Here is a 23,057-nt window from a genome sequence, read left to right as displayed (position 1 = left end):
CTGAACCAGCAATTACAAACTTATTTTGACAAGACCATTTGACTTGGGCCACTTAGCCCCGGGTGGATGTAAATGGATTACAATCATACCGCAACTGGTCTGTTCCCCAGAAAGTTCAGATCGCTGTTCTCTCCAAACAGGTAGCCTTCGGGATGAGTTGAATCAAACTTCTCTCCTCCCATAATGAAGTGGCTGGCAAAATAGCTTCCTAGAGGGCGAGAGACAGAAAAATCAAACAGAAACCAGTCAAACTAAGCCAAGCGAAAAAGCTGATGCGGAAAAAAAAAAAAAAAAAAAAAAAGGTTAACCCTTCAACAAACAATTAGAGCAACTTCTAACCCTAGGAAAATTTTCTTCTCTTGATTGGGGATAATGGCACAAAATAAGCAAAATCATAGCAGTGAGAACCCAAGATACCAAATATAAAATAGATCACTGTATTCCTTTTGACATTCTTAATTGAATCTTTACCATGATCTGCCTATGATACCATGAAGCAAAAGACCAGAAGGCCTCACGATGCACATGAACATACAATGTATGAACATATATCTATGTTATATATATATATATATATATATATATATATATATATATGTTAATGAACATATATATGTGTTCTGTTCCTGATTTTTTTCCTTACAGTGGAAGTGGTTATTCTTTGTTCTCCACCCCTTCAGGAATCTTAACTGCAGGTATCAGCATGCATACACACATACGTTTCGTTGCCTAGATTTTTCATAAGCCAGCTCATACCTATACACATAAGTCTCAGCACCTACCTACCTATGTGTTTACCTCCATAACCCTCCACAATGAAGGTTCTTTGTTTTTCATATTTGTTTCAAAACGATTGTTTAATAGGAAAATACAAATTTAAATAATACTGCCCCAGGCTTTACCTACCAACTACCACATAGATTATGTAGTTTAATTGGACAGGTTTAGTGCTATGAAAGATACAGACACATACACAAACCCTAGTCTCAAATTCATTAGCAGTGCTAATGGCCAAGGTTACAGGGACATCAGTCACACAGGCTGTCTTTGCCCCACCTTGACCAGGGATATTTTGACCAGGGAGGCAGGGATATTTTCAACTCTACACTAACCAGATGCAATCAGCAGTCAGGGTCAGAATCCCCATCTGCCTTATCCAGATAGAAGGAAGAACCGTGCCAGGACGTGATGGCACTAAGTCACCAAGGGAGGCTTAGGTAACACTGCACATTCCATCTGGGAACACTTTCCAAATCTGATGATTAAACGAATGCTTTTCATAGAATGGATAAACAACAAGGTCCTACTGCATAGCAAAGGGGTCTATATTCAATATCCTGTGATAAACCATAGTGGAAAAGAATAGAAAAACGAATGTATGTATATGTATAACTGAGTCACTTTACTGTACAGCAGAAATGAACACTTTGTAAATCAATTATACTTCAATTAAAAAATGCTTTTTTTAAAAAAAAAATAGATCTTTATTGGAGTATAATTGCTTCACAATACTGTTAGTTTCTGTTGCACAACAAAGCGGATCAGCCATATGCATACACGTGTCCCCATATCCCCTCCCTCTTGAGCCTCCCTCCCACCCTCCCTATCCCACCCCCCCTATCCCACCCCTCTAGCCTCTAGGTCATCACAAAGCACCGAGCAGATCTCCCTGTGCTATGCGGCTGCTTCCCACCAGCCAACTACCTGCAACTAGGTTCCTCAGTTCCTTTTTTTTTTTTTTTTTTAGATTCCATATATATGCGTTAGCATGCGGTTTTTTTTTTTCTCTTTCTGACTTACTTCACTCTGTATGACAGACTCTAGGTCCATCCACCTCACTACGAATAACTCAGTTTCGTTTCTTTTTATGGTTGAGTAATATTCCATTGTATATATGTGCCACATCTTCTTTATCCATTCATCTGTCGATGGACACTTAGGTTGGTTCCCTGTCCTGGCTATTGTAAATAGTGCTGCAATGAACATTGTGGTACATGTCTCTTTTTGAATTATGGTTTTCTCTGGGTATATGCCCAGTAGTGGGGTTGATGGGTCATATGGTAGTTCTATTTTTAGCTCTTTAAGGAACCTCCATACTGTTCTCCATAGTGGCTGTATCAATTTACATTCCTACCAACAGTGCAGAAGGGTTCCCTTTTCACCACACCCCTTCCAGCAAAATAAAATGCTTCTTAAGCCACATTTCTATAATCTAATTCTCCCACAAAGGCAAGCTGTTCAAAGTGAACGACTCCTACCATAACATACTTTATCGATGCTCTCATACACCCCAGTTCTTAGATTAATACAAAGAACTTATGAATTGGCAAAAGTCTTCTTTATGTGTTATACGGCTCAGGTAAATGTTTCAATGTTTTAGGTATACAGCAAACTCTAAAAAAAATGAGATTCAGCACTTTCAGCCTGTGAAGAAGCCACAGCAAGGAAGACAGAGAAGAATGTTCTAACAGAAAAACGGAACCAAATGTTCATTTTTTGGATTTTCTACACATGGAGCTGCTTTAGTCTAGAAACACTTATTAAACAAAACAACGTGGATAAAATCACTCGCCACAAAGTGAGGCAATTCTTTCATTAAATAACAAGCAGGAAAACATTATTTGAAAGTTAATAGCAGCCAAAACCAAAGCAATCACTGAGGAACCCTTGAAAGTTACCCATCAAAACGAAAACACACAGCATCTGCAGTGATACAACAGTGCGATTCATCATTTAGGAAAGCTTAATTATCAATTATTTATGTCTAGCACTTACTAGCCCTATTTTCCACATGCATAATTTATAGAGAGGGGAGGTGCCTAGTTGCCATAAGCAGAGGCAGCCATCTCAAAGAATTTGTCATTTACTATTGAACCTTAGTAAAATATATTTTTATACATTAGACATTACACATTTATTATACATTAGGTGAAATTAGAAAAGGGAAAGATGTTTACATTGATGGATGGATGGCTTGCCCAAATCATGAATAAAGAACTGGGAGAAGCAGGTTTGGTGTCTGGAGTGGTACAGGTTGAGTTCAATGTGGGACACGTTGAGCTTCCAGTACCTGGGAGCAGTCAGGTGAGGGATGTGGGGACAATGAAATCCACGGACATTTGATCCTAGCAAGAGAAGAGCACTAATGGCTTCAGGGTTAAAGTGTTAAAGATGACAGTGTTCTAGTGGAAATGCCATTTTTGGGGGAGCTGTGACATTAAAAGAAATTATCCAGAGAGCAGTGCAGAGCTAACTGTAGCCTTGCCTGGCATTAGAAATCAAGAGCACACATATACAAAGACCTAAAATGAAGGTCAATAATCCACAAATGAAAAGGGGATTTTTCATTTCAGGAGAAGCGTCAATGCCAAGTTCCTGGGAAAAGCTGATCTTCCTTGGTGCACTTATCATGAGGTAAAAGGAAAATTAAACTTAAGACAACCGAAATTTTGTTTTTTCCTCTCTTTGAAATGCACCTCGCTAATAACCCCAGTTAGACTAGAGAGAGAGAGCAAACTTGCTATCTGCAGCCTAGCTAAAGCATTCTGTCTGTTTGCCCAGGCTGCCCAGAAGTGTGGATCAGGGCACAGTGACCTAGAGCAGCCACATCAGCAGATGGGAACACCAAACACACTAACAATCCTTGAAACAAAATGCCTTCTGGACAATTTGCACACATTTTTGCTTCTTAGTGTGAACTGTGCTCTAAAATCAGAAATGGTTGGGGAAAAAGAACTGCACTAACACTTCTTTGCCTATTTGCTAATGGGAAAAAACACGCATGACTAGTAGATAACCTGCAAGCTTTCCATTATTAGTTGGCTATAATTTCTTAACCAAATTATATTTAAAACATAAGGTATGAGTGGGTGGGGAAAGGGGGAATTAGTGTTTAATGGGTACAGAGTTTGTTTTGCAAGAAGAAAAAGTTCTAGAGACTTTAACACTAATGAACTGTACACTTGAAAATGGTTAAGACGGTAAGTTTAATGTTATGTATTTTTAACCACAATAAAAATAAATATCAAGAAAAAAAACCAACAACCATAAGGTATGGCCCAGAATGACCAGAGCTAATACAATATCTTTTCAGTATTTAAAAAAAAGTATTAAAGAAAAAAAGGCATCCAGACAAACAAAAATCAAATTACTCACAAGGGAAGAAAATTACACTAGTACTGTTCTTCCAGATCAGCACTGAACAAAAATACGTTAACATGGGACTTCCCTGGAGGTCCAGTAGTTAAGGCTCCACGCTTCCACTGTAGGGCGAGTGGGTTCAATCCCTGGTCCCGGAACTAAGATCCCATAAGCTGCGTGGCGTGGCCAAAAATATATGTATGTATACCATGAGCCATAAATGCAAGCCACATATGTAATTTTAAATTATCTAATAGCCATATTTTTAAAAAGTAAAAATAAGCAAAATTAATTTGAATATACTTTATTTATCCCAATGTTGGATATTCCAATATCCCAATATATCCAAAATATTCTTTCAATAGGTAATCAATATAAACACTTTAAGGAGCTATTCACATTCTTTTTTCAACTATCCACGAAGAAAAATACAACTATTTGTTACTCAGCAAGAGAACAAAGAGAAAAATCTTAGAATTCACTAACTTAAATAATTTACCCAGTGAATTAAGATATTAGGGCATATTCCTAACATCACAATGAAATTCAGTGTTGCTCAGTGAATTCCAGAATTTATGTCTGTCCCAGTGAGATATTCTGACATTTGCCACCAAACCACTATGTATTACCACATCACGCAAAAAAGGGCAGTTAAATCTCCTTCCCATCTTTCTACAACTCCGTATTTAAAGGGTTCCCTAAATGTTAACAAACAGAAACTCTAATTTTATTCTAATTTAAAATAACTTTTCTTTCCAAATCTATGATGTTACTGAAATATGTTGGTCTACAGTAAAAGGGTTAGGGGAAAAACCCCAACTGTTTAGGCCTCTAGGTAATAGCAATTTATTTATTGTCATGGCATGATTCCAAATCAAAGATTTTAAGGTTTTTGAAACTTTATATTTTATAAAACTAACAAAATTCAAAGACGCTGAGTAAGCAATAAAATTGTGATAATTTGCATAGAGTAAAAGATGAAGCAAAATATATTTTGGATTTTAGTCACTATCTCATGCTAATTGGGAGTTTTTATTGCAAGATCTCTAATCAATCTTCCCTTCTTTTGGTATGTTTTAAAAAACTGAGGTCACAGTAAAATAAATTAGATATCCTGCCTATAAGTGAAAAATACTAATCTTCACCTATTTACTTTTGGACCAATGGAGTTATATCCTTGATTATTGTAGAAAATGGAATTGTACTTAAAAATAACTTCATACAAAATTAAAATGTGGGAAAAAATTTAAAAAATAAATAAAAAGAAAAGGAAATAAAAAAGAAAAAAAATATGGAAAAACTGGCTATGGAAATCCTATTATGTTTTCATATATTTGAAAAACCTTCATCTACATGGCATTTCAATAACATACTTTAAGCTTAAGGTCACAAAAATAAAAGGAAAGTAACAAAACTGTATTTAAACATCTCTAACTGTTCAAGTCAATTCTAATGCTACAGTGCTGCTTTTGTTATTCATGGTTTTTACTTATTTAAAAAAATTATAGGGACTTCCCTGGTGGTGCAATGGTTAAGAATCCACCTGCCAACGGAGGGGACACGTGTTTGAGCCCTAGTCCGGGAAGATCCCACATGCCGCGGAACAACTAAGCCCGTGCGCCACAACTACTGAGCCTGAGCCCTAGAGCCCTCGAGCCACAACTACTGAGCCCACGTGCTACAACGACTAGGCCTACGTGCCTAGAGCCCATGCTTCACAACAAGAGAAGCCACCGCAATGAGAAGTTCACGCACCGCAACGAAGAGTAGCTCCCGCTTGCTGCAACTACAGAAGGCCCGCGCCCAGCAGCGACGACCCAACACAGCCAAAAATAAATTAAATAAATAAACAAAATTTTAAAAATTATATAAGTTGGGCTTCCCTGGTGGCACAGTGGTTGAGAGTCCGCCTGCCGACGCAGGGGACACGGGTTCGTGCCCGGGTCTGGGAAGATCCCACATGCCGCGGAGCGGCAGGGCCCGTGAGTCACGGCCGCTGAGCCTGTGCGTCCGGAGCCTGTGCTCCGCAACGGGAGAGGCCACAACAGTGAGAGGCCCGCGTACCGCAAAAAAATAAAAATAAAAAAAATTTTTTTAATTATATAAGTAATACATGTCTTTGGCAAAAAAAAATAATACAAAGAAGTACGTAAAGAGTGATAATCCAACACTACGAAAGGTAACTCCATTATTAACAATCAGTTTGCAGCCTTCCAGATTTTCCTATACATATATAAACACATTCAGGTTTTCTGTTTTGCTTTATTTTGATATTTAACCTAATTGGGATAATTACTCATATTGATCTGCATGTTGCTTTTTTTCCTAATGTACTGTAGGCATCTTTCCATGTCTGTACTTATGGACTGACCTCATTGCCTCATTGTTCTTTTTTTTTTTTGGCCCGCTCGCTCCGAGCAGCTTGCGGGATCTTAGTTCCCCAACCAGGGGCTGAACCCAGGCCTCAGCAGTGAAAGCACCAGAGTCCTAACCACTGGACCGCCAGGGAATTCCCGACCTCATTGTTCTTAAAGACTACATAATAACCACCTCTTATTGAGGGCTTACTCTATACCAGTGCTGTACTAACAAGTGTTATATAGGTTATCCCTCAAAACCCTATAAGGTGGGTGTTACTAATTTTTTTTAAAATTTTACCAAAGAGGAATTGAATGCACAGACAGTTTAAGTACTTTGTCCAAGGTCACACAGCTAGTAAGAGGCAGTGTCAGGCCCCAAATCCAGCTATTTTTATTCCAGAGCCTGTGTGTACTCTTAACCATTACACTGTAATCCCAATGAGTGCCCAGATTGAATTAACTGTTTCCCTACTGATAAACACTCCCTATTCTTTCTAGTTTATGTTGCTTGCCTGCTTTTTTCTTTCTTTCTTTCTTTCTATTTGATTGTTTTTACATCTGGAATTTGTCCTCACGGACTGTATGGGATAAGAATTTTTTTTTTCCAAATAGGAAATTTTACTAACACCATTTACTGACTATTCCATTTACCCCACTAATTTGAAATGCTATTTTTATCATGCTATATTTACCTAGATCTGGATTCTATTCTATTCTGAACTAGTAGAATATAGTTTTAACAACTGTAGCTTTACAGTATTTACAGCAAGGCACATATCAGTGGACCCAAACCTTTCCCACATTCTCAAGTCCCCAAACCTGACCCCTCTACCCGTCTTCCTTTTCCTTTGTGGCACTCCCTCAAAACCCTTCTCCAGGGACTTCCCTGGCCGTCCGCGCTTCCACTGCAGGGGGCATGGGTTCCATCCCTGGTTGGAGACTATGATTTTGCATGCCGCGCACAGCACAGCTCCCCAAAAAACCCCCAACCCCTTCTCCATTACAAAAGTTTCATCACCTTACAACCTCCCCACACTTCTGTTCATACTTTCTTCCCGTCTCAAGAAGATATTCCTCTTTTCCCCATTCCAAGGTTAACCTCTTCACCTGGGTTCTCATTCCCAACTGCCTCTATGTCCTCCAGACCTCATCAAAACCCATCGTTCTTTCTCAAGATTTCTATTCCCCTCTCTCCGCTGGCTACTTGCCTCATTCTACAAATGTCTTCTCTCCCCGACTAAAAAAACAAATACAAAAACAAGTTCCATCTGCCGTGCCTTAAGACCCACCCACACCCATCCATCCATCCACCAGTTCATCCTCTGTCTACTCCCACCCCACATCCAACAACTCCTCAAATCTTTTTTTTTTTCCCCCTCAAATCTTTACAACAGTTTCCACCACTGCACTGAAACTCTTCTCTGGAATACCAACCAGGCCAACTGTCTTTTCCCACAATTCATTCACCTTATGAATGCTCAGAAGACTTCAACACTAATTTCTGAGTCTTCCTCTTCTTGCCCCAGCCCCAAACATGGATATGTCTCTAAGAGCCCCACCCTCTGCTTTTCTTTCATTCTCCCTCTCTCTCTTCCTCACAGAATCAAAGCAAAGGCTTTGACTTAAGACAGAGCTGGATTTGATCCTGATGCCACGGTCTACTAGCTGTGTGACCTAGGACAAATCATTTAATTTTTTTGAGCGTTGGCTTTATTTATTATTTTGGTTGCATCGGGTCTTAGTTGGCGGCACACGGGATCTTCTCTGCGGCATGCGAACTCTTAGTTGCGGCATGCATGCGGGATCTAGTTCCCCAACCAGGGATCGAACCCAGGGCCCCTGCATGGATTCTTACCCACTGGACCACCAGAGAAGTCCCGCATTGGCTTCTTTATTTGTAAAATGGAGATAATAATACCTCTTTCCAAGGATTGCTGTTGGGATCTAATAAGATAACATTTATGCAGCTGGCTAGGCCCAGTGGGCAATTAATACACGTTGGCCCTCCTTTGCCATCCTCAACTCCCAAACCTTTGTCTCTGATCTTTCTTTGGAGTTTCAGTCCAAATCTTTAACTACCTGCCGTATCTTTTTACCTGGGTATCCCTTCTTTGCCTCAAACTCAGTGAATAACCTTTTCTTCTGGAAGGAGGTGGAATGAAAGGCATTTTATCTTAAGAGTTGGCACCAGAACTCCTCTTAGAGAAGGCTTGATCTTTTTTTGGAATATACATTCATGAGCTACATAGAATGGAGAATGGCACACCAAAAGTATGGGTGCTTTTGTTGCTTGTTAATGGCACTCAAACTACTTTGTAATTTGTCTTATTTATTTATTCATTTATTTATTTACTTGGCTGCGCCAGGTCTTAGTTGTGGCACGTGGGATCTTTGTTGTGGCATGCAGGATTTTAGTTGCGGCGTGCAGGATCTAGTTCCCTGACCAGGGATTGAACCCGGGCCCCCTGTGTTGGGAGCACAGAGTCTTAGCCACTGGACCACCAGGGAAGTCCCAGTAAGTTGTTTTTTTTTTCTCAGGGGAAATAATAAAGAGGAGTCCAAAAAAGGAGAGGTAAGAGGAAAAGAGACATTAAGACACAGGAAGGCAGGGACTGGTGAGCTGAAGAGCCAGTAAAACTCCCTAGTTGACATACAATTAGGGAGTTTGTATTTCTCCAATGTAAGCCCAAACTTCATCATCCCCCTACAAATCTTTACTAGAATCCACACTTCGGTTTTTGTTTTTTTTTTTTGCGGTACGCAGGCCTCTCACTGTCGTGGCCTCTCCCGTTGCGGAGCACAGGCTCCGTACGTGCAGGCTCAGCGGCCATGGCTCACGGGCCCAGCCGCTCCGCGGCATGTGGGATCCTCCCGGACCGGGGCACGGACCCGTGTCCCCTGAATCGGCAGGCGGACCCTCAACCACTGCGCCACCAGGGAAGCCCTAGAATCCACACTTTGAATACTTTATGTGAATGGAATTTTTTGGAGAAACTGAATAATGGACCGATGTTACATTTGTTATGAGGCCAAGACAGCAAGCTGGAGCTCAGGGGCCAACATAACATGTCATATAACATGTCACCTGGGAATTCACAGAAATCTCTGAGGGGGCATCAGAAGTCTGTACTCTGATTTGGGGGAATAGGTGGGTTTCTGTCTAATCTACCTAGATTAGTTAGTTAGTTAGTTAGGCCGCGCAGTGCTGCATGCGGGATCTTAGTTCTCTAACCAGGGATCGAACCCACGCCCCCTGCAGTGGAAGCGTGGAGTCTTAACCACTGGACCGCCAGGGAAGTCCCGAATCTACCTAGATTTTGAGGAGCGGTAAAGCCCTGGCCGACATTTGGGAATCAATTCAAAAGCAGTTTCTGCTCCATATTCCCAATTTCTGTCAACGGGGCCTCACCTCTCTGGCTCCCAAGCTAAAAACAGTATAGGCATCAAAGCTACAAAAACACTGAACATGTGCTTTGTGCAAAGCACCCCGTCAAGACCTCAGCCCTTTCCAAGTTTGATTACAGTGAGTTACCAGGTAACTTTCCTAGCAAGTCTCTATGCTTCCAGTGTTTTCTCCCCACAACCTATCCCTCTAAGAGACAAATCTTCCTTAAAACACCATTTGCTTCCTCTCAAATTTGGCTCCTACCGGTAATTCTGTAATCTATCAATACCATCGGCGACCTTTACCCACTACTAATACCATTCTCCACATTGGATTATTGGAGAGTTCTACCTGCCTTCAAAGTCTACCTTCAAGGCCATTAGCTCTCAAGAGCCCCACCCTTAATGATGAAGCTCTTCTCTTTATTTTATTCAATTGGCATAAACCACTCTGTACTGTTATTTTTTTATTTTTATTCTTTTGCTGTACGCGGGCCTCTCACTGTTGTGGCCTCTCCCGTTGCGGAGCACAGGCTCCGGACATGCAGGCTCTGCGGCCGTGGCTCACGGGCCCAGCCGCTCCGCGGCATGTGGATCTTCCAGGACCGGGGCACGAACCCGTGTCCCCTGCATCGGCAGGCGGACTCTCAACCACTGCGCCACCAGGGAAGCCCTGTACTGTTATTTTTAAAAACAGCTTTATTAAGGTATAATATACACAGCATAAAATTCATCCATCCTACAATCAACTATCACCACAATCCAGTTGAAAACACCACCCCGAAATGCTCCCTCATGCCAATTTACAACTAATTCCCACTCCCATCCCCAGCCTTAGGTAAACACTGCTCTGCTTTCTACCTCTACATATTTGCCTTTTCTAGCCATTTCATATAAATGGACTCATACAATAATACATCGTCTTGTATCTGGCTTCTTTCACTTACCACAATGTTTCTGAGGTTAACCCGCATTGTGCAGAATATATCAATAGTTCGTTCCTTTAAATTGCTGAATAGTATTGCAATGTATGAATATACCTCATTTTGTTAATCCATTCACCAGTTGATGGACATTTGGATTATTTCCAGTTTTTTGGCTATTATGAGCAATGCTGTTATGAACATTTGCATACATATCTTTGTGTGTATCTATGTCATTTCCTTCGGATATATTCATAGGGGTGCAATTGCTAGATCATAAGGTAAATTTATGTTTAACTTTTTCTATTTATTTATTTATTTTTGGCTGTGTTGGGTCTTCGTTGCTGCGTGCAGGCTTTCTCTAGTTTCAGTGAGCGGGGGCTACTCTTTGTTGTGGTGCATGAACTTATTGCAGTGGCTCCTCATGTTGTGGAGCACGGGCTCTAGGCGTGAGGGCTCAGTAGTTGTGGCACACAGGTTCAGTAGTTGTGGCTCGCGGGTTCTAGAGCGCAGGCTCAGTAGTTGTGGTGCACGGGCTTAGTTGCTCCGCGGCATGTGGGATCTTCCTGGACCAGGGCTCGAACCCATGTCCCCAGCATTGGCAGGTGGATTCTTAACCACTGTGCCACCAGGGAAGTCCCTAACGTTTTAAGACACTCCCAAACTCTTTTCCAAACTGGCTGTTACCATTTTACGTTCCCATCTACAATGCACGAGGATTCCAATTTCTCTGCATTCTCACCAACACTTGATATTGTCTTTTTTATTGTTGCTCTCCTAGTGGTTTTGAAGTTCTATCTCATTGTGGTTTTAATTGTGTTTCCCTAATAACTACTAATGCTGAGCATCTTTCCATGTATTTATTGGCCATTCCTAGATCTTCTTCGGTGAAATGTCTATTCAACTCTTTTGTTCATTTGTAAATTGGGTTGTCTTCTTAATACTGAGCTGTAAAAAGTTCTCGATATATACTGGAAGTAAATCCTTTATGTGTTTTGCAAATATTTTCATTCAGAAGGTAGCTTGTCCTTTCATTTCCTTAATGCTGTCTTTTGAAGTAGAAACATTTTTAATTTGGAAGAAATCCAATTCATCAGTTTTTTCTCTTGGCACTGTATAAAGAACTCTGCCCAATCTGAAACAAATAGTTTCTCCTATGTCTTCTTTTAGGGGTTTTATAGTTTTAGCTCTTGAATTTAGGCCCATTTTTAAAACAGCTTTGGGACTTCCCTGGTAGTCTAGTGGTTAAGACTCCACTCTCCCAACTCAGGGGGCCCGGGTTCAATCCCTGGTCAGGGAACTAGATCCCGTATGCCACAACTAAAAGATCCTGCATGCCAGTGAAAATCTCACATGCCGCACCTAAGACCCAGAGCAGCCAAATAAATAAATAAATATTTTTAAAAGTAAAAGTAACAATAGGGCTTCCCTGGGGGCGCAGTGGTTGAGAGTCCGCCTGCAGATGCAAGGGACACGGGTTCGTGCCCCGGTCCGGGAGGATCCCACATGCCGCGGAGCGCCTGGGCCCGTGAGCCATGGCCGCTGAGCCTGCACGTCCGGAGCCTGTGCTCCGCAACGGGAGAGGCCACAACAGTGAGAGGCCCGCGTACCGCAAAAAAAAAAAAAAAAAGGTAACAATAAAAAAGTTTTATTGAGCTATATAATTCACATACCATGTAATTCACCTATTTAAAGTGTACCATTCAATGGTTTTTTAGTATATTCACAGAGTTATGCAACTATTCACTACTATCTAATTTTAGAACATTTTCATTATCCCAGAAAGAAACCCATTAGCAGTCACTTCTCATTTCCCCCTCCCCCGGCCACTGGCAGCCACTAATCTACTTTCTGTCTATGGATTTGCCTCTTCTGGACATGTCATATAAATGGAATCATACAATATATGGCCTTTTGCCTCTGGCTTCTTTCACTTAACATCAGTGTTTTTCAAGTTTCATCCAAGCTGTAGCAAATATCAATACTTCATTCCTTTTTGTTGCCAAGTAACACTCCATTGCATGGATTTACCACATTTTATCAGTTGTTCCATTCACCAGTTGATGAACATTCGGGTTGTTTCCACCTTTTAGCTATTATGACCAGTGCTGTTATGAACAGTTATGTACATGTTTTGGTGTGGATTTTTTTTTCATTTTTCTTGGGCATATATATATTATGTGTGTGTGTGTAACATATGACTGTAATTGCTGAGTTATGAAGTAATGAACATTTGAGGCACTGTCAAACTGTTTTCCATAGAGCTTTCTGCAGCGGTGAGGGCTCCAACTCTGACATCGCCTGTGCTCCTTGACCAATGACAATACCATGGAACTGGAGCCAAGACTGAGGCTGATGTAAATCTGAAGGCCTACCCTCTTGCAGATGCCCACCTCACCAAGAAACTACTGGACCTCATTCAGCAATCATGTAACTACAAGCAGCTTCGAAAAGGAGCTAGTGAGGCCACCGAAACCCTCAACAGAGGCATCTCTGAGTTCATTGTGATGGCTGCAGACGCCGAGCCCCTGGAGATCATCCTCTCACTGCTATGTGAGGACAAGAACGTGCCCTGTGTGTTTGTGCGCTCCAGGCAGGCCCTGGGGCGAGCCGGTGGGGTCTCCAGGCCTGTCATCGCCTGCTCTGTCACCATCAAAGAACGCTCACAACTGAAGCAGCAGATCCAATCCATCTAGCAATCCATTGAAAGGCTCTTAGTCTAAACAGGTGGTCTCTGTCAAACTCCCTGCTGACTCCTACCCCAGGGGTTATGTATCACATTGTCTGTTAGCATCTAGTATTTCCAGCTACCTTCTATGGTTATAAAAGATTGTAGCGCTAAATCTGGAAAAAAACCCAAACTGTTTTCCATAGCAACTGTACCGTTTTACATTCCCATCAGCGGGGGACCAGGATTCCAATTTCTCCACATCCTCACCAACACTTACTATTTGTTTTGTTTTGTTTTGTTGTGGTACGTGGGCCTCTCACTGCTGTGGCCTCTCCCGTTGCGGAGCACAGGCTCCGGACGCGCAGGCTCAGCGGCCATGGCTCACGGGCCCAGCCGCTCCGCGGCATGTGGGATCCTACCGGACCGGGGCACGAACCCGCGTCCCCTGCATCGGCAGGCGGACTCTCAACCACTGCGCCACCAGGGAAGCCCTACTATTTGTTTTTTTAATTATCACTATCCTAATGGATGTGAAGTGTTATCTAACCGTAGTTTTGAGTTGCATTTCCCTAACAGCCAATGACGTTAAGCATCTTTTCATTGTTGACACGCTTACTGTCCATCTGTATATCTTTGTTGGACAAATGTCTACTCAAGATCTTTGCTCCTTTTTTAATCGGGTTGTCTTTTTGTTTTTTGAATCGTACAAGTCCTTTATATATTCTAGATATAAATCCCTTACCACACATAAGATTTGCAAATATTTTTTCCCAGTCTGTGGGTAGTATTTTCATTCTGTGATCCATTGTGAGTTAATTTTTGGTCATGTGGAGAAAGGGTCTAAGTTCATTTTTTTGCTTGTCAATATCCAATTGTGCTAGCACCATTTGTTGAAAAACCTATCCTTTCCCTGTTGAATTGTCTTGGTACTTCTGTCAAAATCAACTGAGCATAAATATAAGGATTTATTTCTGGCTTGCAATTCTGTTCCATTGATCTACATGCTGTTTTTTTAAGTTTTGTGTTTTTTTTTGCTATGGACCATTTTTAAAGTCTTTGTTGAATTTGTTACAATATTGTTTCTCTTTTATGTTTTGGTTTTTTGGCAGCAAGCCAGTGGGATCTTAGCTCCCCTACCAGGAATCGAGCCCGCACCCCCTGTGTTGGAAGGTGAAGTCTTAACCACTGGACCACCAAGGAAGTCCCTGATCTATATGCTTCGTGTTGTACCAATACCACACCATGGCTTGATAGTAATTTTTGAAATTGGGTAGTGAAGATCCTCCAAGTTTGTTCTTCCTTTTCAAAATTGTTTTGGGGGCTTCACCGGTGGTGCAGTGGTTGAGGGTCCCCGCCTGCCGATGCAGGGGGCGCGGGTTCGTGCCCCAGTCCGGGAGGGTCCTGCGTGCCGCGGGGCGGCTGGGCCCGTGAGCCATGGCTGCTGGGCCTGCGCATCCGGAGCCTGTGCTCCGCGGCGGGAGAGGCCGCTGCGGTGAGAGGCCCACGTACCGCAAAAAAAAGAAAAAAAAAATTGTTTTGGACATTCTAGGTCCTTTGAATGTCCAGATACATTTTAGAATTGGCTGGCCAATTTCTTCAAAAAAGTCTGCTGGGATTTTACCAGAGAATGTACTCAATTTTCAGATCAATTTGGAGAACAGTGGCATCTCAACAATATTGTTTTCCATTCCATGAACATGAAACGTCTATTTATTTAGATCTCTTTCAACTTTTTTAGTTAAAGCATCAATCTCAGCAACATTTTAGAATTTTCATTGTACAAATCATATACTTACTATGTGAAATTTATTCCTGAGAACTGTATTCTTTTTGATGCTACTGGAAATGGCAACAGTTTCCTTAATTTCATTTTCAGATTATTGCTTGTATATAAAAGCACAGTTGATTTTTGTGTGTTGATCTGATCTTGTATCTGCAATGTTCCTCACTCATATTTTAGTTCTAGTAGGTTTTTTTGTGGAATCTTTGGTATTTTCTATACATAGGATCATGTCATCTATGAATAAAGACAGTTTCACTTTTTTCTTTACAATCTGGTTGCCTTAAATTTTTTTTAAAATGTGTTTGTTTGTTTTGCCTTATTGTACTAGTTAGAATCTCCAGTTAATACTGAATGGCAAAAGCAGACATCCTTGTCTTCTTCTAGATCTTAGCAGGAAAGCATCTGTATCTCACCTTTAAGTATAGTGGTAGTTATGAGCTTTTCGTAGATGCCCTGTATCAGATTGAGGAAGTACCCTCTATTACAAGTTTTCTGAGTGTTTTTCATCTTGAAAAGGTGTTGGATTCGTTAAACGTTTTGTCTGCATCTACTGAGATGATCATGTAGTTTTTATTCTACCAATACGGTGTATTAACACTGATTGATTTTTCAGATATTAAACCAACCTTGCATTCCTGAGATAGATCCCTGGTCATGGTATATTCTGTATTCTTATTTATCTCTGTATGCCTGCATTCTACCTTTGATACTAGATGATAAGCACTGAAATTTTGGAAGGAGTGTAATTTTTATTTTTTTTTTTATTTATTTTTGGCTGCATCAGGTGTTACTTGTGGCATACGAGATCTTTCATGCGGCATGTGGGCTCTTTGTTGTGGCTCTCAGGCTTACTTGCCCTGTGGCATGTGGGATCCTAGCTCCCCGACCAGGGATCGAACCCGTGTCCCCTGCATTGGAAGGAAGATTCTTAACCACTGGACCACAAGGGAAGTCCAGGAAGGAGCGTAATTTTTATATAATGATTTTTAAAGACTGCAATTTTTAGACTTTTAAAAATATGTTTTCCCAGCACAAGCACTCTTTCAGAAACTAAAAACTTGAGCTCAGCACCTATTTAGCAAGAATAATTTGTTTAAACAAGAAGCCGCTGGGGGGACTTCCCTAGTGGTGCAGTGGTTAAGAATCTGCCTGACAATGCAGGGGACATCGGTTCGAGCCCTGGTCCAGGAAGATCTCATATGCTGTGGAGCAACTAAGCCTGTGTACCACAACTACTGAGCCTGCGCTCTAGAGCCTGTGAGCCATAACTACTGAGCTCTCGTGCCACACCTACTGAAGCCCGCACACCTAGAGCCTGTGCTCCACAATAAGAGAAGCCACCACAATGAGAAGCCCGCACACCACAACGACGAGTAGCCCCCCACTCGCCGCAACTAGAGAAAGCCCGCACACAGCAATGAAGACCCAATGCAGCCAATAAATAAATAAATAAATTTATTAAAAAAAAAAAAAAAGAAGCCACTGGGAATTCCCTGGCAGTTCAGTGGTTGGGACTCTGTGCTTTCACTGCTGAGAGCATGGGTTCAATCCCTGGTTGGGGAACTAAGATCCCATAAGGCTGTGGGGTATGGCCAAAAAAAAAAAAAGAAGCCGCTATGACTGTTAATTTTTATGTCACCTTGGCTAGGCTATGGTGGTCAGCTGTTCGTCCAGACACTAATCTAGATGTTGCTGCGAGGATATTTTGTAGATGTGATTAACATATATAATTAGTTGACTTTAAGTAAAATAGATTACTCTTGATAATGTGGGTGGGCTTCATCCAATCAGTTGAAGGCTTTAAGAGCAGAAACTGAGGTTTCCTGGAGAAAAAGGAATTCTGCTTTAAGACTAACATAGAAATCCTGCCTGAGTTTCTCATCTGGCAGACTGTCCTACAGATTTCAGACTGAAGAATACAACGTCAACTCCTGTCTGAGCTTCCAGCTTGCTGGCCTGCCCTACAAACTTTAGACTCGCCAGCCCCCACAATAATGGAGGCCAATTATATGTATATATCTCCCATTGGTTCTCTTTCTCTGGAGAGCCCTGGCTGATACAGCCATCATATAGCTTATATTGTTAATGCTCCCTTCTGTGACCCACATCATGAATTACAAAGTTGACTCTGAGGGCTTCTATCCTGCTGATTGCCATAGGCGTCAAAATCACAGGATCAGAATCTATACACTGGTGCACAGCAAAACGCATGATATATACATAGCAGGTGCCCAAGAATGTGCACTAATGGTAATAAACAGAAAGAGAAAAGAGATGCTAAGGAACAAAAGAACACAACCACCATCATATAAGTAAATGAAAGGCCCCAAATCATAAGAGAAAATCAAGAAGTGAAAGAAGTCAGTCTGCTCTTAATGAAGTAAAGTACAAATAAAGCAAAAATACTGGAGGTTTTGAAAGTAGAAGAATTACCATGTTCAAAAATAATATTGGAGCTTCCCTGGTGGCTCAGTCGTTGAGAATCCACCTGCCAATGCAGGGGACACGGGTTTGATCCCTGGTCTGGGAAGATCCCACATGCCGCAGAGCAACAAAGCCCATGCGCCACAACTACTGAGCCTGTGCTCTAGAGCCCGTGAGTCACAACTACTGAGCCCGCGTGCCACAACTACTGAAGCCCACGTGCCTAGAGCCCATGCTCCACAGCAAGATAAGCCACCGCAATGAGAAGCCCACGCACTGCAACGAAGAGTAGACCCCGCTCGCTGTAACTAGAGAAAGCCCTCGTGCAGCAGCGAAGACCCAACGCAGCCTAAAATAAATTAAATAAATAAATTTATTAAAAAAAAAAAAATAACACTAGCGTTTGAACTCCTGATCTTGATGATTCCATCATTAAATGGAAGAACCTTTACATTTTTGATGGTATTAAATGTATTTACTATGAATTTCAGAAACCTACTTAATTTTAGTTAACATAGCAATCAAAATGTGCCAGAACCAAATAATTCTTTATTCTGCAGTAAGTTCCATCTTTGAAAGCCCCTAGTTTCGAAACATATTTAACTGATGCTCCTAAAAGCTAAGAGAAACTTTTATAACTATTTGATAAGCAAAGCCTTAGTACCCACGCTTTAGAAATATGGTCTGCCCTAGGACAGACCCACTTGACAAGCATATGTGTACTCCAATATAACAAGAATTTGGAAGATGATGATGTTAGCTGCTCAGGACTCTGATTACCATTCTGAATTTTTAAAATAGGTTTCCCTCTTAACACCTGAGCAAAATGAATTACTCCTATTTTCCAAGTTGCTCAAATATATAAGAGAAAAATGAACTAGATTTATCAGGTACTGAATTAAAATGGATTAAATTGTCTTTATAGTATGCCTATTTCTTCCTGGACAGAGAAAACAGAAATAATGACTCATATCAACATGGGGACCCCTTTCAAAAGTCGGGCCTACATGCATAAAAACAACCACCTCAGCAAAGCCCTAACTTTGCTGAACCAACGATCATGGGCTTTGAAAGAAGCAAAGATCTCAGAGAAGGATTTAAAAGCACATATGGTTTCTAACTCAAAAATTACAAAGGCACGACCAAATGCAGAACAGTGCTATAAATAGCTTTCTATGATAATGTAGAAATACTCTACAGAAACAAACTCCCATCATACCTTCTGCTATTTAAATGACTAATATTTGTGTATTTATTAACAAAGCTAAAAATCACCTAAGAACGTATGTATAACATTAATCATTGCTGCATTGTTTGCAATAGTAAAAGACTGAAAAAAAAAACCACTCCCAAATGTTCACCAATAGACTATGTTAAAAACTGATAGCATGTGCACACAAAGGAATGTTATACAGTTGTTTTTTTAAAAAAAGAACAACAACAACAACAAAACACTCTCTAATATGGAGATAATATAAAAAGATATCCAGTATGTTTGAAAGTAAACAAAACAAATACAAAACAAGGTGAAGAGCAGTCTAAGTAGCATGCTATGCTTGTATTTACACAAGAAACTCTGGAAGAATTCCAGAAAGTGGTTACGTATGTATGGGAGGTGTATGGGGAGGAACTGGGTGGATGAACAGCTACAGTGAGAACTAGACTTTCACTGTATGCCTTTTCATTCTTTTAAACTTTGAACCATGTGACTATATTACTTATTCAAAAAAATAAATAATTCTAAATAATTTTAGGCTATTTTATTTTCACCTATCTCTATTAAAGAAAAAAAAAAAGCTGTAAACCCAAGTTCCAACATGAAATCGGCTGTTCTCAATACTTTTTAAATGTTTCTAGTTCAATGTGCATACAAAACTAAGGGGTTCCTTTAAAAATACAAAAAAGAGGGACTTCCCTGGTGGCGCAGTGGTTAAGAATCCGCCTGCCAATGCAGGGGACCAGGGTTCAAGCCCTGGTCTGGGAAGTTCCCATATGCCGCGGAGCAACTAAGCCCGTGCGCCACAACTATTGAGCCTGCGCGCCACAAATACTGAAGCCCGCCTGCCTAGAGCCCATGCTCCACAACAAGAGGAGCCACCGCAATTAGAAGCCCGTGCACCGGGGATGAAGAGTAGCCCCACTCGCCGCAACTAGAGAAAGCCCGCGCGCAGCAACGAAGACCCAACGCAGCCAAAAAAAAAAAAAGAAAGAACAAGCAATTTCTTCTGGGCACTGTGACCATCATTACAGGGACAGATGACCATGTGCTTGCTGAAACAACTACTCCAAGGCCATCGAGTAACAGAGACTTTCCAGTGAGCCAGAGGGCGGTCTCAGCTCAGCCAGTTTAGTCACCTGGAGAAAACTGACGCTGCTATTTGCTTTGTTCTACTTTCCGTACTCAAGATAGGGAGACCTCAAAATCAAGCCAGTCTGATTCTTCCACAGGGAGACAGGCCTCTGAGTTTTGTCTCAATTCTGATGCAGAATAGCCTCCATTCCACAAACCATCAAGGACAAGTTCAAAATTCAATTCCTTGAAAAAGGCAGAGGCTTTCGTAAGAAGAGCACTAACTTGCTGGGTAACCCTGGCCTTACCAATTCATTTCTCTGGGCCTCCATTTTCTTACCGGTGAAATGAATGGGTCTGGGGCCAAATTCTCTGCAAGGTTCCTTCGGGTCTAAAATACTATAATCCAGGGACTTCCTCGGTGGTCCAGTGGCTAAGACTCTACACTCCCAATGCGGGGGGTCTGGGTTCGATCCCTGGTCAGGGAACTAGATCCCACATGCCCCAACTCAGAGTTTGCGTGCCGCAACTAAAGATACCACACGCGGCAACAAAGATCCCGCACACGGCAAATAAGAGCTGGCACAGCCAAATAAATAAATAAATAAATAAATTTTAAAAAATAAAATAAAATACTATAATCCAATAAAGAGTCAGGTAAATCTAAAGACCAGATGAAGGATAGGAGATGCCTCTAGACTACAGCATATTTTCACGTACACAAAGATTTGCTGACTGGGACATGAATGTTCTGATTCCTATTTTCTGTGTTTTATCTTCAACACACATAATTTGGTCCACTTGCTACAAAGATTTCTCTCATGCAAAAGCTCTGACTAAAACTGAGCTACCAGAGACCTCCCTGGTGGCACAGTGGCTAAGAATCCACCTGCCGATGCAGGGGACACAGGTTCGAGCCCTGGTCCGGGAAGATCCCACATGCCGCGCAGCAACTAAGCCCGTGCACCACAACTACTGAGCCTGCGCTCTAGAGACCACGAGCCACAACTACTGAGCCCGTGGGCCACAACTACTGAAGCCCGCGTGCCTAGAGCCCGTGTTCCACAACAAGAGAAGCCACCGCAATGAGAAGCCTGCGCACTGCAACAGAGAGCAGCCCCCGCTTGCCTCAACTAGAGAAAGCCCGCGCGCAGCAACAAAGACCCAACACAGCCAGAAATAAATAAATAAATAAATTTATTTATTTATTTATTAAAAAAAAAAGAGTTACCATTAGGTAAAACTTTTAAAAGATTGATAGAGTGGAGAGGATGATTTAAGACTGTAGGTATGGAGGGTGTTGGTTAAGAAAAGTTTTAGTTTGGTCCATTATCCTTTGATTATCATCATCCAAGATTCATACTTGTATTAATATCCTTTGAGGACTAGCCCTCCAGTGATTTACCTTTGCTTATTCCCATAAGTGAAGGAGGGGTGAATACTCTTCTGAGGCAGCAAATTCTAATGCAAACTCCAAGCCAGCAAAACCTGCTCCATATTCTGAGCAATAAAAGCTAAGTGATTTCAGAAAAGAAAAATCCACAATACTTGTGCATATTTTTGTCTACTAAAAACCAAAATGCATGCTTCCTTTAGCACTGGTTTCATATAGTCATAATCAGCTAGAGCTTTATTAAAACACTAATGATGCACAGCTTTATCTTAGACTGTTCTAAAGCAGCTTTAAGCATATTCATCTCTGCAAGGATTCACTCTTTGGCACAAATCAGTGAGCAACACAGCTCTGGCAGACACTCTGCAGGGTGCAGGTTCATTGTCTGGTCCCTACTTTGGGCTGGCACAAACTGGACAGACTGCTGAGAAACCAGCTCATCTCATTACTATGTCTTTATTCTCCTGCTGCAATTCTGACATCTCTCCAAGATCACGAAAATCCTCACCAGGTCCTAAGCCAAAGAGAAGATGATAGCCATGGGTCCCCAGAAGTCTTGAGAAAAGCAAGGAAAAATAAAGATCAGAGAGTTAGGTCATGCGCCAGCAGTTCAGAATTGGCTGGTACTCGATCCACTAGTCATCCTCTTTGTGCTGTCAAAATTCTCCGCCACTTCCAATATTTATGCTACAAACTAGAGGCTGGAGACATTCATCTTTTTAATGATTCTGAAAACAAACATAATACTTCTCTACATTTTAAATACCTGTGCCCTGTCCCAGAGCTATCCTCATTCCAAAAACCAGGCTTGCCACTAGTTTGGCAAAGCGGCAACCCGAGTGACTCTGATACTAGATTCCCTAACATTTCTGTTAAACACCTTCTTTCTTCTGACAGCCTCTTAAAAAGCACCAGTACAGCCAACGTATTTTCGGCCTCCATCCTCCAGCAGGCGACGGGAGCTTTCCCCAGAGAAACCTAATTCAAACCTGTGTCTGTCCCTCCCTCTCCGGAGGCCACCAGGGCCAGCACCTGACACAGGCGCCTGCTTCGGATGCCAAGCCCGCCTGTTCCCGAGGGGAACAGGCCACTGGGCGGGAAGGAAGGGACGCAGCGCTGCGGCCAGCGGGGACCCGGCCTGCGCCGCGGACACCCCGCCCCTCGGGAGCCGCAGTGCCCCGAGCGCACGTCTCTGTCACAGGACCGACTGCGTGGGGGCCGCTCCCGTCCCCCGGCGGAAGGGCTGCCCACTCCGGCGACCCGGCCAAGGGCCCTAAAGCACCCCTCCAGACCTCCTCCAACACCTCCCACCCTCCGAGATCGCTCTGCAGCGACGTCGGCCTCTGCGTCCCCGGGACCCCCGAAGCCCTCGCGCGGGAGTACAGCGACCTCCTCCCGGCCCCGGATCGTGCTCACCGGACTTGGGCGGGTAGCGGTACACGGAGTTGGACGGGATGTCCACCTCCTCCACGCCCGCGTGCTGCCGGCTGGTCAGGGCCCCCATGGCTGCTGCGCCCGCGCCGCCCTCGGCGCCTCACCGCGGCCGCTCGCCCCGCGCCCGATGCGGGGGTCGGCTGCCCGCCGCGGACGGCTCCGCCTCGGTGCTGCGGCTCTGGCGGCGGGGAGCCCCCGACGCACCGCGCACCATCCTCCGCCGGGCCCCGCGGCGGCGCCTGTGCCGAGGGGGGC

General features: G+C 42.5%; 1 protein-coding gene, 1 non-coding gene and 1 pseudogene across 2 annotated transcripts in view; 1 reads left to right on the top strand and 2 right to left on the bottom strand.

Annotated features, from left to right (window-relative positions):
- RNF157 (ring finger protein 157) overlaps window positions 1-22,875 on the bottom strand; it is an 80,770-nt gene extending 57,895 nt beyond the window's left edge. The window contains exons 1-2 of the mRNA XM_007454314.1: window positions 22,785-22,875; window positions 90-208 (exon numbers count right to left, since the gene is read on the bottom strand). Coding sequence (XP_007454376.1) covers window positions 90-208; window positions 22,785-22,872 — 207 coding nt within the window. The 5' untranslated portion in view covers window positions 22,873-22,875. The remainder of the gene's footprint in view (window positions 1-89; window positions 209-22,784) is intronic.
- On the top strand, window positions 3,969-13,530 carry LOC103069539 (NHP2-like protein 1; annotated as a pseudogene).
- TRNAG-CCC (transfer RNA glycine (anticodon CCC)) lies at window positions 8,936-9,008 on the bottom strand. Its single transcript has one exon. It is a non-coding gene; the product is annotated as a tRNA-Gly (tRNA).
- Window positions 22,876-23,057: the final 182 nt, after the last annotated feature.

The sequence above is a fragment of the Lipotes vexillifer genome, unplaced genomic scaffold (assembly GCF_000442215.2).
Source record: "Lipotes vexillifer unplaced genomic scaffold, Lipotes_vexillifer_v1.1 scaffold518, whole genome shotgun sequence".
Lineage (NCBI taxonomy): Eukaryota > Metazoa > Chordata > Mammalia > Artiodactyla > Lipotidae > Lipotes > Lipotes vexillifer.
The sequence above is the reverse complement of the archived record's forward strand: the minus strand, read 5'-3'. Positions and strand labels throughout refer to the sequence as shown.